Raw genomic sequence first — 16,547 nt, 5'->3', positions numbered from 1 at the left:
TGAAATGATCAATTTCTTCTAAAATAAGTGACAGAGGACCCTACCGGCAGGGCTGTGGCGGTAGGTTCTCATAGCCTACCGCAAAATCTTTGCGATTTGCGGTTACAAGGGATCCTACTGCCAGACCGCATGGCGGTAGGGTATAAAACCCTATAGTAAAATCCCGTCACGTTCCTGTTACAGAACCTGACGCACACACATGACCTGGCACACCCTATCGTCAAGGAGAGTGGTGATAGATTTAACCACCTTACCGCTGTCCACACCGGCGATAGTGTCGTTAGGACACGTCCGTCCCAAAGCAGTTGGTTGACGGTGGTTGTTGTTAACCTACAGTCTGAAGGCAACTGCTATTAACCTACGTCTAGAGGTCTGGCAGTAGGCTATGCAAACCCTATCATTGTGAACGCGCGTGGTAAAAAAGATCAAATCCTGAAATATTTTCAAACGTTGTCAGATCGGGCTAAACTTCGCCAAAGGGTCAAAACACGAAGGGGCTGTTTGCTTTGTGACTAATTTTAACAAAGGTTGCCACATCTAAAGTTAAGTAAATTTGACTAACTTACGTGAGTGTTTGGTTCAAGCCACACCTTAGGCAAGCCACACTTAGACCCCACATGGTATACACATAAAAAATATGACAAAATTCTCTTAGGCTTGTCAACTTGTAGCTTTCATTTTGATGAACTAACCTTAGACAAATTTGACAAAAATGCATGGCAAAGTGTGGGCAAAAAGCCTCGAAAATTGGCCTCGCTTCGACTCAAATCAAAACCCCAACCTCCGACACGCAGCGCTCCGCCCACGCGCACTTCAGCTCCAAGACCCACGCGCCTCGCTCGCTCACTCCTCCGGCTGCCGCCAACGCCGCCGTTCTGCACGAGCGAAGACGATGGCGAGCGGGGAGAAGGTGGACTATGTGTTTAAAGTGGTGCTGATCGGGGACTCGGCCGTCGGCAAGTCGCAGATCCTGGCGCGGTTCGCGCGCAACGAGTTCAGCCTCGACTCCAAGGCCACCATCGGTGTCGAGTTCCAGACGCGCACGCTCGTCATCGACCACAAGTCCGTCAAGGCCCAGATCTGGGACACCGCCGGCCAGGAGAGGCAAGAACCTACTGCTCTCCTGCACTTCGATTTCATCCCATCTTTTCGCTTAGATCTGCCCCCTCCCATGACATGGCAATTTCCCTGAGGATTTCTCAGTGTTTCGTTGTGTGGCTTGCTTGGTGCCGACTGCCGAGTAGTGAGCTAACACAGTTCGCTCTCGTTTTATGGTTCAGACTAGTCCGAATTTTTGTTACGTTTATATCGCTACCTTGTTTGTGCGTTTACGCTCTGTAGAATGTCTTGGTCACTATAGATGTACAGCTTACATTTCGTACGGTTGTTAAAATGGTACTCCCTCTGTTTCCATGACGAGTAAATCGGAATGGAGGGAGTAGATCTCTACTCCACCGTGGTTGAAGTGGATGATTTGCCTTGCACTCTGCCAAATGGGCAGGGTAATTTGATACAGACCATAGATCCACCATGCGATGCTTGAGCTTTAAGTCTGGCCGCTAAGATTAAGTGTGTCTTGTTAGTTGGATTGATGGAGAGGAGATTTTGTAACCACGGATGGAAAATTTACTACTAAATAAAACAGCTTCGGTAAATGGTGTCAAATTTAGCAAGGTATGGGTGGTAATCAAGATTTTTTATTGGATATTGTATGTATGTATTTAAGTGTTTTTTTACTTGTGACTTGTGAGATACAGTACAATCTTTTGGTTGAATGGGTGATGAATATATTTGGCATTAGGCAAGTTGGAATGATAGGAATATAGGATGGGTTAACATTGAAAATGTATGATACTTTGCCTTATCAGCTACATCTGTTCTTTTAGTTGAAGAAAGTATTCCCCTATTATCTCTGCCTTTAATTTAAATTTGTAGAAAGATTATTTCACTTTTGAGGTGCAAACACCTGGTACTGTTGCACATGAGTCACTAGAGTTTTGGCACATCCTCTTTTTTTAAGTTTGTTGATGGAAAAGAGTATACATTCTCATGGCATGTGAATCCTCAATATGTCCTATTCAGTGATGTCGAATGACATTTTTCTATTCAAAGCATTAGATCGTGCTTGAGAAACAAGTTAACAAATTTTCACGAACCTACCAGTCCTTATCCAGTTAATATTCTTGACTAGACAGGAGGAGCAAAGTTGATTTGCAAATCAAACGTGTGTACATGTGATCGTTTGATTACCTTACAGTCATTAACTTGGTGACTCGTCTCTCACTCATTACTCATTTGAGTTAGATTCTTTAATTGCAAACAATAAGATCATGCCACGCTCATTCCCCCGGTCTCATGGAAAAAGGGTGGCCAAAGTGCTTGTACTTGTAGAAGAACAATCTGATATGTTTTGTGAATGAGCCAAAACATTGATATGCCTGTTTCTGAGTTAGTTATTTATGATAGTGTGCAACCAGTTGACAGTTTTTTTTTGCGGGTGAAACCAGTTGACAGTTGTTGGACTGACATACTAGTGAAATTAACTAAAGTATCAGTATTACATTGTTATTTGTGGAAAAAAACCAAGTATTGCATTAAATTTAATAATTTATGGCTTATTTCTTTAAAAAATACAGTTTTGCTAAAGCACATCTAGATGCGCCATAAGTATTACACATCTAAGTCCTATGTCATTGATCTTACATTGAGATTCGTGTCGATATTTTCTTTTTCTTTTTTATTTTTCCTCTTTATGCTTGATTCACTCACTTAGATGTGCAATAACTAGAGCACATCTAGATGTGCCCTAGACACACCCTAAAAAATAATGCAATTCTTGAAGTCGAAAAAATGCGACTTAGATCTCTTCTGTGATTTCCAATCAGGAGATTTGGGGTACAAATATTTAGTTTATAATTTCTGGGATCCGTCTCTTGTTTATAGATGTGATGGTTAACTGTTCCATCAAGCTAAAGAATTCGTTTAGTTCCTTTAGCTGTGTTTGTACTTTACTTTCCTGATATGGTCTTTAAGTTCCAAACTTCCAATTCATCTATTATTATTCTATTATTAAAACAAGGGGCAAACAAGCCACCACACGTGTCCCCATAGACCAAATTATCTGCTACATCGACTGCTATGTTGGGTCCTAATTATAATATTAGAGATTTAAAATCAAACTATGCACACATCTCTGAGCTACAATTTTTTTTGAGAAGTCCTATATAAAAGTAATAAACAAACAAAACCAGCAGCGAGCCACCAATAGAACCAATTAGACCCAGCATGTACTAGATGTAATTGTTAGAACAGGGTTGTGCTGTGTGTGTAGTTATCATATTGTATAGGGGCTTCTTTGCTTATTTCCCTTCATGTATATGTGCTGGCCTGTTGGCCCGATGGAATATAGGCTCACTTCATAACATGGTATAAGAGCTAGGGTTAGGTTCCCCAGCCGCCGCCGCCGCCTCTGGTCGCCGCCGCCGCCGCCGCTCCTCTCTTCATCGAGCCTCTCCCCTCTTCTTCCTGGTAGCTGCTGCCGCCTGCTGGTCCAGGCCGCCGCCGTTCCAGGCCGCTGCTGCCGCCGTCCTTCCCGGCCGGCGCCGCCGCCTCAACGTGCTGCTGCTGCTCTTCAACGAGCTGCTGCTGCTGCTGCTCCTCTTCTCTGCTGCTGCTGCTGCTCTTCTTCAACGAGCTGCTGCTGCTGCTCTTCTTCAACGAGCTGCTGCTGCTGCTCTTCTCCTCCTGGTCTGCTGCTGCCATCAAGCTGTGCCTCCTGCTGGTGCTGGTCTTCAACGAGCTGCTGTTGCTGCTCTGCTGCAATGGCGCCCTCCACCACCACCGGTGCTGTCCCAGTCCCACGATGTCCTGTTATCTTCAACGGACAGAACTACAGGGACTGGGTGCAGCACATGAAGCTGCACATGAGGGGCCAGCTGGTCTGGGAGCACCTCTCTGGTGCTCTGCCTTGTCCCCTGCTGCCCACTCCTCCAGCTGAGTTGGCCTTCCCTGTTGATGCCGATGAAACCAAGCAACGTGAGATGCTAGATGCTTTTGAAGAGGCCACTGAAGAGTATCAGAATCAACTCCACTTATACAAGCAATGGACAAATGTTGATGCTCGAGCCTCTTCTATCTTGGTGAACAGCATGGATGTTGATCTCACCATGGATGTGGTGGCCCTTACCACTGCATATCAGATGTGGGAGCACCTTCGCCATCGCTATGAGTCTACAGGGGATGCCATGTATCTCTCTGTTGTTCGTCAAGAGCAACAACTACAACAGGGAGATGCTACTGTGGATGATTTCTACAAGGAGATGTCGGCGGTGTGGCGCCAATTGGACTCTCTGGGAGCTGATGTTTGTCGCAGATGTCAGTGTTGTGTGCGGCAACAAGCTAAGCTGGAGGTTCGTCGCCTCTATGACTTCCTCACTCGCCTCCGGCCGGAGTTCGAGCAGAGTCGTGCTCAGCTATTGGCACGCCATCCTCGGCTCTCTACTCTGGAGGCCCTTGCTGAGGTGCGATCTGAGGAGGTGCGCCTACGGAGCACGGGCTTATTGCCATCCTCTTCAGCAGTCCTGGCTGCCCGCGTTCCACCACCGCTGCCTGGTGTGCCCTCTTCTACACAGGTGGCAGCAACCTCCACTAGTGCTTTCTGCAACTACTGCAAGCAGGATGGTCACATGATCACGGAGTGCATCAAGAGGAGGAAACAGGGTCGCCGTGGTGGCCGTCCTCAAAAGGACTCGGGAGGCTCCTCTAATTTTCGTGAGGGCTCCCTTGAGAAGGTTCACCAGGAGATGCTCACCTTGCTGCGCCGCCTTATTGCTTCTGCACCATCCTCAGGTTCTGCTGGTTCTGCTGGTCAGACGTCTGGTCCACCACCGCACTCTTCGTCAGGTACATCTTTGCCCTGGATTCTTGATTCTGGGGCCTCCTTCCACATGACACCACACAGAGATCATCTTTGTGCTGTCAATTCCGTGCCTTCTCTTACAGTTCAGACTGCAGATGGCACTTCTCTTTCTGTTGCCGCAAGAGGGACTCTTTCCACGTCTTCTTTTCATGTCCCTGCCGTTTCTCATGTTCCTAAACTGACTATGCAACTTCTATCTGCTGGTCAACTTACTGACTTGGGTTGTTGTGTTATTCTGGATTCTGACTCTTGTTGTGTTCAGGATCGTCGTACGGGGACTCTGGTTGGGATCGGTCCTCGGCGCCATGACTCTCAGCGCCTTTGGGAGCTCGATTGGCTGCGCCTTCCTTCCGCTGCGTCCTCTAGCCAGTCGGACATCACCACCCCTTTTGCTTCAGCTGCCACCTCCACCACATCCTTCGCTCAGTGGCATCATCGATTGGGTCACATTTGTGGCTCCCGCTTGTCTTCTTTGGTTAGGAGTGGTGTTCTAGGGTCTGTATCTGGTGATAGTTCACTAACTTGTATGGGTTGTAAGCTTGGCAAGCAGATACAACTTCCATATCCCTCTAGTAATTCTGTTTCTCAACGACCTTTTGAACTTGTTCACTCTGATGTATGGGGTCCTGCCCCCTTTGTTTCGAAAGGGGGTCACAAATATTATATAATTTTCATTGATGATTTTTCTCGCCACACTTGGATCTACTTTATGTCATCTCGTAGTCAAGTGCTTCAAATTTACAAGTCGTTTGCTACCATGGTTCGCACTCAGTATGATTCCTCTGTTCGAGTTTTTCGTGCTGATTCGGCTGGCGAGTACTTATCTCGTGCGCTTCGTGGTTTCCTTGCTGAACAGGGTACCCTTCCTCAGTATGGGTACCCTTCCTCAGTATTCCTGTCTTGACTGCTCAATCTGTTGAATGTGTTTTCCTTGGCTACAGTTTGGAGCACAAAGGTTACCGTTGCTGGGACCCTATTGCTCGAAGACTGAGAATCTCCAAAGATGTCACTTTTGATGAGTCTCGCTCCTTCTACCCTCGTCATTCTTCTACCGCCACAACCGAGTCGTTAGTCGAGCCTCTCTCTTTTTTGACTCTACCTGATTCTTCACCTTTATCGTCACCTGGTAGGTCCACTCCTAGCCTTTCACCTGTGTCTGCTCATGAGCTTCAGCTTACACAGGATGAGGTTTCTATTCCTGACTCTCCTACTCGGGTTGAGCCATCCACTCTCTCTCCTTTTCCTTTTACCTACTCCCGTTGTGCTCAACACCCTTCTCCCTCTGATGCGCCACCTTCCACTTCCCCTCTCTCTCCGCTTCCTTTTGTCTACTCCCGTCGTGCTCGGCACCCTTCTCCCTCGGATGCGCCCACTTCCACTTCCACTCCTTCCTTGTTGGGTCCCATTCCTTCAGAACCACCTACCCCTCCTGCTCCTCGGTATAATCTGCGTGATCGCCACACTCTCCAGCCTCCTGCGTACTATGTTGCTGCTGCTACCACTCTTGTTGAGCCGTCTACATATCGTGAGGCTGCTGCTCATTCTGAATGGCAGCATGCTATGGCAGAGGAAATTCATGCTCTTGAGCGCACAGGCACTTGGGACCTTGTACCCCTGCCTACAGGCGTTAGACCCATCACTTGCAAATGGGTCTACAAGGTTAAGACACATTCAGATGGTTCTCTCGTGCGCTACAAAGCTCGTCTTGTTGCGCGTGGCTTCCAGCAGGAGTATGGTCGTGACTATGATGAGACTTTTGCTCCTGTTGCTCACATGACCACTGTTCGCACTCTTTTGGCTGTTGCTGCTGTTCGGCAGTGGTCCATCTCTCAATTAGATGTCAAGAATGCCTTCTTGAATGGTGAGCTGCGGGAAGTGGTCTATATGCAGCCGCCTCCTGGCTATACTGTCTCTGATGGCACTGTCTGTCGCCTTCGGCGCGCTCTTTACGGGCTGAAACAAGCTCCTCGTACCTGGTTTGAGCGTTTCTCCGCCGTCATCACAAGGATCGGGTTCTCTGCTAGTGTTCATGATCCCGCTCTGTTTATTCACACTTCTCCTCGCGGTCGCACCCTTTTACTACTCTATGTTGATGACATGATTATCACAGGGGCTGACCACCAATTCATTGATTTTGTGAAGAAACGTCTACATGAGCAATTCTTGATGACTGATTTGGGTTCTCTTCGCTACTTTCTTGGACTTGAGATCATTTCTTCCCCTGAGGGTATTTATCTCTCTCAAGAGAAGTACATCCAAGATCTTCTCACTCGTGCCTGCCTCACTGATCAGCGCACGGTTGACACTCCTATGGAGTTTGGTCTCCATCTTCGTCCTGGTGAGGGTGAACCCCTTGCAGATCCCACACGCTACCGCCATCTTGTTGGGAGCCTTGTCTATCTAGGCATCACTCGTCCTGACATTTCTTATGCTGTGCACATTCTAAGTCAGTTTGTCTCTGCTCCCACTCAACTTCACTACAGTCACCTTCTTCGTGTTCTTCGTTACCTTCGTGGTACCGTGACTCGTCGCTTATTCTTCCCTCGCTCCAGCTCTCTTCAGCTTCAGGCCTACTGTGATGCTACCTGGGCCAGCGATCCCACTGATCGCCGCTCTCTCTCTGCCTATTGTGTTTTTCTTGGCTCCTCCCTGATTGCCTGGAAGACCAAGAAGCAGAATGCTGTATCTCGCTCCAGTGCTGAGGCTGAGCTGCGAGCTATGGCGTCCGTGACTGCAGAAATTACTTGGCTACGATGGCTTCTTCAGGATTTTGGTGTTTCCACTGCTACACCGACCCCTCTGCTCTCCGACAGCACTGGGGCACTCAGCATTGCCCGTGATCCTGTTAAGCATGAGCTCACCAAGCACATCGGTGTTGATGCCTCCTACACTCGTTCTCAGGTGCAAGACAGAATTGTGGCCCCTCAGTATGTGCCCTCGGAGCTTCAGCTTGCTGATTTTCTGACGAAAGCTCAGACACGGTCCCAACACAGCTTTTTCCTGTCCAAACTCGGTGTCCAAGATCCCCCTTGAGTTTGAGGGGGGGTGTTAGAACAGGGTTGTGCTGTGTGTGTAGTTATCATATTGTATAGGGGCTTCTTTGCTTATTTCCCTTCATGTATATGTGCTGGCCTGTTGGCCCGATGGAATATAGGCTCACTTCATAACAGTAATGACATCATGACTTAAGTCAGCAGTTAATCAACATGTTGTACGTAGGTTTAGGGTCCTTATGGGTTCGTAAACATATGACTTTCACATATTTTCGCCCCTCGTTTGAAAGTATATGGCTTCCAAGAATGTGCGTGGTCGATTTGTTTTAAGTTGGACTACCAACAGATACAAAAAAAATATTGGCAAAGTAAACTTTCATAGTACCATTCATCATTAATAATGTTTTTATAATTATTTAGTAGCATGTGGCTGCAAAAAACAATGGTAAAATATGCATATTGGAAACCATGCCAATATGTTGAACGCCATCTAATTACGTGGGCGGAGCAAGTATTGCATCGTATAAATTGCCAAATAGCAAATCATATACTCCCCCCGATCCAAATTAATTGTCGTAGCTCTAGTACAACTTTGTACTAAAGTTGTACTAGAGCTGCGACAATTAATTTGTATCGGAGAAGTTGTACTAGAGCTGCGACAATTAATTTGGATCGGAGGCAGTATTTGTCTTTATTGCTAAGGCGGACACAATGGTGGCTTTAAGCGAGTAAGATATATGTGCATTTTTTTTCCAGTGAATATGCACTTATAATTTTATTTTTGGAAGATAACAGTTTGACATGTCTAGCAATATGATAAACATCAGCCTAAATTTAAGTCCAGAAGGTGCTGAAATGAGGTGAGGAGGCTGACTGATAATAACCTTGAATGCATGGGTAGGAGAAATAAGCAAAAACAGGGGCATGATTAGGAAAAAAAAAACTATGATGAGAGGGACTTGAAAAACAAGCAGATAACTTCTAAGCAATGAATTAAGGAAGTATGCAATGGGACATTTCAGTTGTGCTAAAGAAGGTCAATGCAAAACAGCATAGACAATATGAGAAAGAGCAGTCGGTGATGTAAGTGAGATGATTTATTGTCAAATATTTGATAATAGATGGTCACTTGACATAGAGTTAAGTCTAAGATTAACTAGGGAGGAAGCATAGAGATGCATGACGCTGTAACAATTGAAAATCATCATAACAAATCCAAGTTTGACAAATCCAATGAGGTGGGTGGACACAGAAAGATCACGAGGCTCAAGTAGGAGAGTAGTTAGTGAAAATTTCATCAAAAAACTATTAGTAAGAAGATAAACATGATGCACTTGGCCTTATGTTGGTCATGTTTATCATAACAAGCTGGTGCACTTAACAGCAATATTACCATTGAGGTGTGATCAGTTTCCACGAGACATTCATTTCAAATATGTTTTGAATGATGGTTGATTGCATGACATTTTCTAAAGAAAAAATATATAACAATATATATTAAATTGTCTTGCCACGCAAGCGTGTAGCCCATTGTTAGTTACCCACTTTTTATCTGCCACCGATCTCTTGAACTGCACACAAGCATAATTACCCTCAAATTTTTATAGTTCAAAGTTCCAAAATTGGGCAACTACTTGTAACAATTTCTTTGGGTGTTCTCAGAAGCTCTCCTATTGTAGGCTACAAGAATGAACAACTCTTGCAATGTTTTATTCAAATGCTTTCACTAGCTTTTCCTCCTGTAACTTGTTCTCTAAAACCAGGTCATGTGCTGCTTACGTATCTATTTTTTTGCCACCAGAGCTTTGTTGTTTCTGGCTGCTTTTACTTTTTCCATCTCGTTTAAACTGTGTCTGGTTTTTGCACTTGTATTCTGTGGAATAGGTTGCGTCCTACAAGCTCTATAGTTGGATGCTATATTTTAGAGAACTGTACTACACATGCAGTTGTGAATTGTGGGTAGGAAAAGGCAGCATTCCTAGCTGGTTGAGTTGGAGAAAATATTTGTGGTTTTCTCTAGTTAAAGCATGAAGCTTTAGTGTCCTACTATTCGATATGTTTGCTCAACGTTGTTGTACGCCCAGTTACCAACTTCACATGCTGGTCGTTTCAATTACTGCAGGTACAGAGCTGTCACGAGCGCATATTACAGAGGCGCTTTGGGAGCTCTGCTAGTCTATGACATCACCAAGCGCCAGAGCTTTGACCACATACCTCGCTGGCTGGAGGAACTCCGAGGTCATGCAGACAAAAACATTGTCATCATGCTGGTTGGCAATAAGAGCGACCTTGAAGATGAGCGGGCTGTTAGCACTGAGGATGCCAAAGAGTTTGCCGAGAAGGAGAACCTCTTCTTCCTGGAGACGTCTGCGCTGCAGGCCACCAATGTCGAAAGCGCCTTCCAGACTGTCTTGTCAGAGATCTTCAAGATCCACAGCAAGAAGAACATTGTGACCGACCCAAAGGCCAATGGTGCTGCGCCGCCGCTGGCCGGCAAGAAGGTTCTTGTCCCAGGCCCAGCACAGGAGATCCCAAAGAGCAAGTGCTGCAGTTCTATGTAATCTCTCCTACCAGATTTGTTGGATTTGTGTGTGTTTTTCACGCTGTCTGGATATAGATCCCTACTGAGGTAGTCTTAGGTTTCAAGTATTGGTTCATTTGGTGAGATGGATGGGGTCGGTGGCAGAGCAAGATTTTGCACTCGTCTCCACTGACTATGAGGTTAGGGAGTGAGCAGATGAACTCCCTTTTCATAGGTCCGAGCCGTGGGGTTGATTATCAATTACCGTGTATGATGACTCAGAACACCATCAAGCCTTTATGTAATGTTATACATATATTATATACTAGCTCATATGCTGATGCGTTGCTACGGCAGAAGAAGAAAAAACTCTTAGATTGAAAAATGTTTTATTATATCATGGGACGGAGCTTACAAAACATCTTATATTATGGGATAGACGAAAACATAGCTATCTGGAAGCACATCCCTTTGATTGCCCCATCGTAGAGGCACCTGGGAGCGCATCCCTTTGATTGCCCCATCGTTTTGTACGCCTGATTGCCCCGTCGTTTTGTACGCCAAAATAAAATAAGACGGAAGTAGAACACCCTCTGATTGCTCCATTGTATGCAACTCTTTTAACATATAGTGTTAACAACACATATATGCAATATACAAAACACCTTATATTATGGGACGGAGGGAGTAGAACGTAGCTACACCTAGAAAACCAGGTATTTACTGTAGGTTCTTCACTGGTTTTTGTGTTTTGGATAGGTTTAATCCCCCCCTCCCCACTGCGTGGTAAGCAGATGATAGATATTTTCTCCGTTCCTGGCATATCCCGTGCACTCCAGAAAATTCCCCTTTGTCGGTTGCCCATGTCCACTCCTTTCCTCCTTCCACCGTCTCACGTCCTCCTTCTCCTCTTCCTCCACCACCACCGCCACCTCCCACCTTCCTCTTCCACCTCCTATGCGCAACCTTCCACGGCTATGGGCCTCGCGATCCAGCCTCCTCTCCCCCCCCGACTCCTAACACGCTGCCACCATCGGGAGAGGCCGGAGCACTCCTCACCAGTCTCCTCGCATGTTCCATGGATGCGTTCGGTGTCGGGGTTACGATCCTGACAATGAGTACTAGGGGTACGAAAGAGGGGCAAAGCCTAGCTACGACGTAGTTGTAACACCTGGTCTATACGAGTTCATGCCTCTCTCGGTGGAGGTAATAGCCCTACGTCTCGTTCCCGGAGGCTTGTTTTCTCTCGGGGTATGTGATTATAGGGAGTGCTGAACCCTTGCCTAGGAGGAGGAGGGCGGCTTATATAGAGTGCGTCATAGCCCCATTTCTCCCACATTACAAGGGTGATTAATGGCTATAACTACGACAGTCACATGTGTTAATAGTGACAACTACAACAGTTACACGTGACGGTAGTCATGACTATGCTTAAAGCCCGACTTAAGACTACTCGACCGTTGCAGCTCCCACGTCGCCCCCTTTGCCTTTTTTTATCCGAGTGGTGGTGGCTGGCCCGACTAGAGGGAAGATGTCCGAGTGCCGTCGGTGTATCCAAGTGGATTTCTGGTTGTACGCATCCGAATGCGGTTACGGCCCAGGGACCTACCAATGATGGTGTGGGACCCTAGGTGGGCCTTAGATGTCATGTACTTGACCCTACCAGTAGTAGGTGACCCCATCATTAGCCCCCGAATCGGTTGGGCTTTCACGGACGGGTGATTTGAGTCTTTGGATTGGCCCGAGTGGTTCAGGTCACTCGACATCAGATCTCATCAGTTATCCTTGAGTGAAACCACAACGGATTCTGGACTAAAGGTTTTCCAAGTGATCGGACAATGTTGATCGCTGGGCAAAACTTGGCGGCATTCATGTATCTCTCCGGAGAGATAGACTAGGGGTCCGAGTGAGGACATGCCATGAAACTCGAGTGATGATGTCGGCGCGTGGGCTGACTTTCCAGAGAGACGTCACTCCTTATCCCAGGGGAATGCCAGCGCAGGCCATCTCCGAGTCCAAATTTATGAGGCGAGCGTCTTTGAGCCTAGTGAAAGGGCCAAGTTAACCCACGGAGGGACGTCAAGCTTATCCCATCGTGATCCTGAAGATGACTTCAGTCGGGTGTTTTACGTGTCTGAGTGCACGGGTACCCGCGAAGGGTGGTCAGTCGGACTGACTGGTGTCCTTTAGGAAAGGAGCGGTGAGCAATCAATCGGGTTGATTTGTTGCAGAAATTTTGGGATTCAAAATCGGACGTGCGCGCGCAGAAGGGTAAAGTCGTGGCTTAATGGGGAAAGTGGGGCATGACGCCTCTGTTTTCGCCCTGGAACCGCGGTTATCCTGCGCGCACGACCGTTGCGGCTGCCGTCGATCCAGGGATCTGCGGCTGAGGATTTGCGGTGCGATTCCACTCGTGGTATAAAAGTTTTTTTTTGGGGGGGGGTCTAGGGTAAATCCAGACCCCCTTTCTCCCCTCGAGCTCTTCGCACTCCGTCTCCTCCGCTCTGGCATTCAGCGCACACGCGAGCTCGAGTCGAATGGCGAAGGACTCCACCGCCAAGCTAGACAAGGCGAAGAAGGCTGGGAAGGCCACGTCGTGGAGCTCCGACCCTCCTGGCAGCTGCGGCGCAGGGGATTGGATCGCCTCGCACGTCTCTGCGAAGCGATTGGAGGACCTTGCTGCGGAGGGACTCATCTCAGCAGACGGGTGGAGATGTCCAAGGGCGGGCGAGGTCGAGCCGAAGTCGCAGGAGGACGAGCGCGTCCTCTTGGTCACCCACATTGAGCAAGGTTTTTTGATGCCTCCTCACCCTTTCTTCCGTGCTTTCTTAGATTATTTTGGGGCGTAGCTCCATCATCTTCCTCTGAATGCCATCGTCCATCTTTCTGCCTTCATATCTCTTTGTGAGAACTTCATTGATTGTCACTCGCATTGGGGTTTGTTCAAGCAAATTTTCACATGCCGATCCATGACCATGAAGAAGGACTCGCCGGCCAGCGAGAAGATCCATGTCACCAAGCTATGCGGAAGCTTGGGGATCCAGCTCAGGGGCGGTAGTACTTTCCCCATGAGCTTCCCCGACTCTGTCAAGGGGTGGAAGGGCACTTGGTTCTACTGTAGGGACATCCCCGGGGCCAACAGCCAGTCGGGCCTTCCCCCGAACTCGGCGGAGAGGGTGAGGGCCCCCGTGTCTTTCACATCAAAGACGGAAGAGAAGGTGGATGTGGGTATCCTGGCGAACGCCATGGTCGGGGTTGTGAATGCCGGTGTCAACGGGATGGATCTACTGGAGACATTCCTTAGTTGGTGGATTCAACTGTTGCGGGCTATGGCGCATCCCATGTGGTTGTATGAGGGTCTGAATGACCCCACTTGGGTGCACCAGGAGGAGCTCGCCGAGAAGGGTGTGGGTGGCAAGATCAGGGCCATCACCTCTGCTCGAGACAACCCACGCGGGGTCAGGAGGGTGTAACGCCTCGGATTCGATGCGCCAGGTGTCTGCCAGTTATTCGTCGCCGTTGCCATGTCATTTGCTTGCATGTTGCATTTTATCATGTCATCATGTGCATTTCATTTTGCATACGTGCTCGTCTCATGCATCCGAGCCTTTTCCCCGTTGTCCGTTTTGCAATCCGGCGCTCCTATGCCCTCCGACGTCCCCTTTTTGTCTCTCGTTGTGAGCGGGTGTTAAACGTTCTCGGAATGGACCGAGTCTTGCCAAGCGGCCTTGGTATAACACCGGTAGACCGCCTGTCAAGTTTTGTGCCATTTGGAGGTCGTTTGGTACTCCAACGGTTAACCGCGTAGGCTGAAACCCCCCTTCTCTTTGCAGCCCAACACCCCTTCCAAAGTGGCCCAAAACCCATCCAAACCCCTTCCATGCTCTCGGTCGTTCAATCACGATCGTGTGGGCGAAAACCGCTCCTCATTTGGACTCTCCTAGCTCCCAGAAACTATAAATAGGTGCCTTCCCCGAAATTTCCGCAGATCAAACCCTAGCCTCGCTCTCTCTCCGCCGCCGGACACGTCCGCCCGCCGACGGACATGTCCGCCCCGCCGACCTCAGCCAACCTCCACGCGCCACATGGCCCGTCGCCGTTCCACCGCGCCGCGGCCCGCCCGGCCCGGTTCGCCGCCCCGCCGCCTCCCGCGGGCTCCCGCGCCTCGCGGAGCCTGTCGTGGTTCTAAGCCTGACAGTAGAGTGGGGGGTAGGTATGGAGAGGCAAGGTCCTAGCTATGGAGAGGTTGTAAGCACAAAGGATGTACGAGTTCAGGCCCTTCTCGGAAGAAGTAACAGCCCTACGTCTCGGAGCCCGGAGGCGGTCGAGTGGATTATGAATGTATGAATTACAAGGTGCCGAACCCCTCTGCCTGTGGAGGAGGGTGGCTTATATAGAGTGCGCCAGGACCCTAGCCAGCCCACGCAGGAGAGGGTTTAAGGTGAGTTAAGTCTGGGGCGTTACTGGTAACGCCCCACATAAAGTGCCTTTACTATCATAAAGTCTACTTGATTACAGGCCGTTGCAGTGCAGAGTGCCTCTTGACCTCCTGGTGGTCGAGTGAGTCTTCGTGGTCGAGTCCTTCAGGCCAGTCGAGTGAATCCTCGTTGGTCGACTGGAAGGCGACCTCTTCTAAGGATGTCCTAGGGTAAGTTACTTGGATCAGGTCCATGATCCTACCCTAGGTACACAACCCCATCATTAGCCCCCGAATGGATCGAGGCTTCGAGTGAAGAAGGAGTTGATGTCGTTTCCGATTAACCTTTGCGCTCCGGTTGTGCGCTGTTCTGGACCAAAGAATCCCTTTGTCGACAGGAAACAAATTGCCTTCAGTCAACTTGATCCATTCTGTTTTTGCGTCGAGTGATCTTTCAGGCTTCGACGATCTCCGAGCGACGGATCGCCGGAAACACCGCGCCTGACAGACTGATTTGTTGCTCGCGGATTCCGCGGGATGCGAAATTTTGGGGCGCGCGCGAAGCGGGGCGGACCGCGGCGTTCGGATGGGACGGGGCATGGACGCCTCGATCTCCGCGCCGCCTTTTTCGCCACGTATCCCGCCTGCATAACTGTTCCAGATATGATTAGATCGCCCGGGCCCACCTGTCATCCACTCGGAAGGGACCTTATAAATGTGCCCGGCGAGGATTTCTGTGCTGCGCCTTAGCATTCTTCCCCTCTCTCTGCTTCCTTCCTCCCTGCTCAGCGTGCTCGCTCTCGCCCCCGCACCACTTCCCTTTGCGCATCTCGCCGGCGACCATGGCCAAGGAGAAGACGGCGGCGCTGGAGCGCGCAAAGAAGGCGTCGGCATCGGAGAAGGCGAAAGGAAGATCCACCAGCCGCGGAGGGTCCTCGTCCAGATCCCGCCTGCCGAAGGGCTGGGTCCAAGGAGACTGGATCCAGTCGACCATCACGGAGAATGACCTCCTCGACATGGCCAACGAGGGCTTGATCCCCCACGGAGCTGCGAGGCTTCCGGGGAAGGAGTGGCAGCCCCAGCCAGAAGAGGGTGAGTGTGTGCTTTTGGCCACCCATGTTGATCGCGGGTTTTCCTTGCCACCGAGTGTTTTCTTTCGTGGCTTTTTGAACTTCTTCGGAGCGCAGCTCCACCACTTTACCCCAAACTCCATTGCCTATCTTGCCGCGTTCGTGTCCATGTGTGAGGGTTTCTTGGGCTGTCGACCGCACTGGGGTTTGTTCAAACATATATTCACGTGTCGATCTCAGACCGTGAAGAAGGCGAGCCCAGGTGATGAGAGAACCCGAGTCGTCCAAATGTGCGGAGGCCTGGGGATTCAGGTGAGGAATAAGAGCACCTTCCCGCCCATGACCTTTCCCGAGTCCGTCAGAGGCTGGCAGTCGACTTGGTTCTACTGCCAGGTCCAGTCGACGCCAGGGCAGTCGAGTGGACTCCCTCCGTTCACCATGGACCGAGTGAGCAAGCCTTCCCCTCTGAAGCTGATTCCGGAGGAGAAAGCTGACGTGAAGATGTTGATGGAGCGCGTGGTGCAGTTGGTTCGGGAGGGAGTGACGGGCATGGACCTCCTGGAGGTTTTCCTCAGGCGTCGCATCCAGCCTCTCCAGTTCCGGAGCCACTGCATGTGGTTGTACTGTG

At 49.2% G+C, this 16,547-nt stretch overlaps 2 protein-coding genes across 2 annotated transcripts; both read left to right on the top strand.

Annotated features, from left to right (window-relative positions):
• The first annotated feature begins 769 nt into the window (after nucleotides 1–769).
• Nucleotides 770–10,704, top strand: LOC123117867 (ras-related protein Rab11D). Its single transcript, XM_044538535.1, has 2 exons — nucleotides 770–1,104; nucleotides 10,034–10,704. The coding sequence occupies exons 1-2, from the start codon at nucleotides 893–895 to the stop codon at nucleotides 10,470–10,472; spliced, it is 651 nt and encodes a 216-aa protein (XP_044394470.1). The 5' UTR covers nucleotides 770–892; the 3' UTR covers nucleotides 10,473–10,704.
• Nucleotides 1,112–5,465, top strand: LOC123117856 (uncharacterized). The gene is made up of 2 exons (XM_044538528.1): nucleotides 1,112–4,902; nucleotides 5,181–5,465. The coding sequence occupies exons 1-2, from the start codon at nucleotides 3,822–3,824 to the stop codon at nucleotides 5,225–5,227; spliced, it is 1,128 nt and encodes a 375-aa protein (XP_044394463.1). The 5' UTR covers nucleotides 1,112–3,821; the 3' UTR covers nucleotides 5,228–5,465.
• Nucleotides 10,705–16,547: the final 5,843 nt, after the last annotated feature.

This window comes from Triticum aestivum, chromosome 1B, assembly GCF_018294505.1.
Source record: "Triticum aestivum cultivar Chinese Spring chromosome 1B, IWGSC CS RefSeq v2.1, whole genome shotgun sequence".
Lineage (NCBI taxonomy): Eukaryota > Viridiplantae > Streptophyta > Magnoliopsida > Poales > Poaceae > Triticum > Triticum aestivum.
The sequence above is the reverse complement of the archived record's forward strand: the minus strand, read 5'-3'. Positions and strand labels throughout refer to the sequence as shown.

Excerpts from the sequence above, each read along its gene's own strand:
- LOC123117867 (XM_044538535.1), top strand. The coding sequence starts at position 893 with ATGGCGAGCGGGGAGAAGGTGGACTATGTGTTTAAAGTGGTGCTGATC. Across the intron at positions 1,105-10,033 it reads GACACCGCCGGCCAGGAGAG|GTACAGAGCTGTCACGAGCG; the intron begins GCAAGAACCTAC and ends CAATTACTGCAG.
- LOC123117856 (XM_044538528.1), top strand. The coding sequence starts at position 3,822 with ATGGCGCCCTCCACCACCACCGGTGCTGTCCCAGTCCCACGATGTCCT. Across the intron at positions 4,903-5,180 it reads ACCACCGCACTCTTCGTCAG|GATCGTCGTACGGGGACTCT; the intron begins GTACATCTTTGC and ends TGTTGTGTTCAG.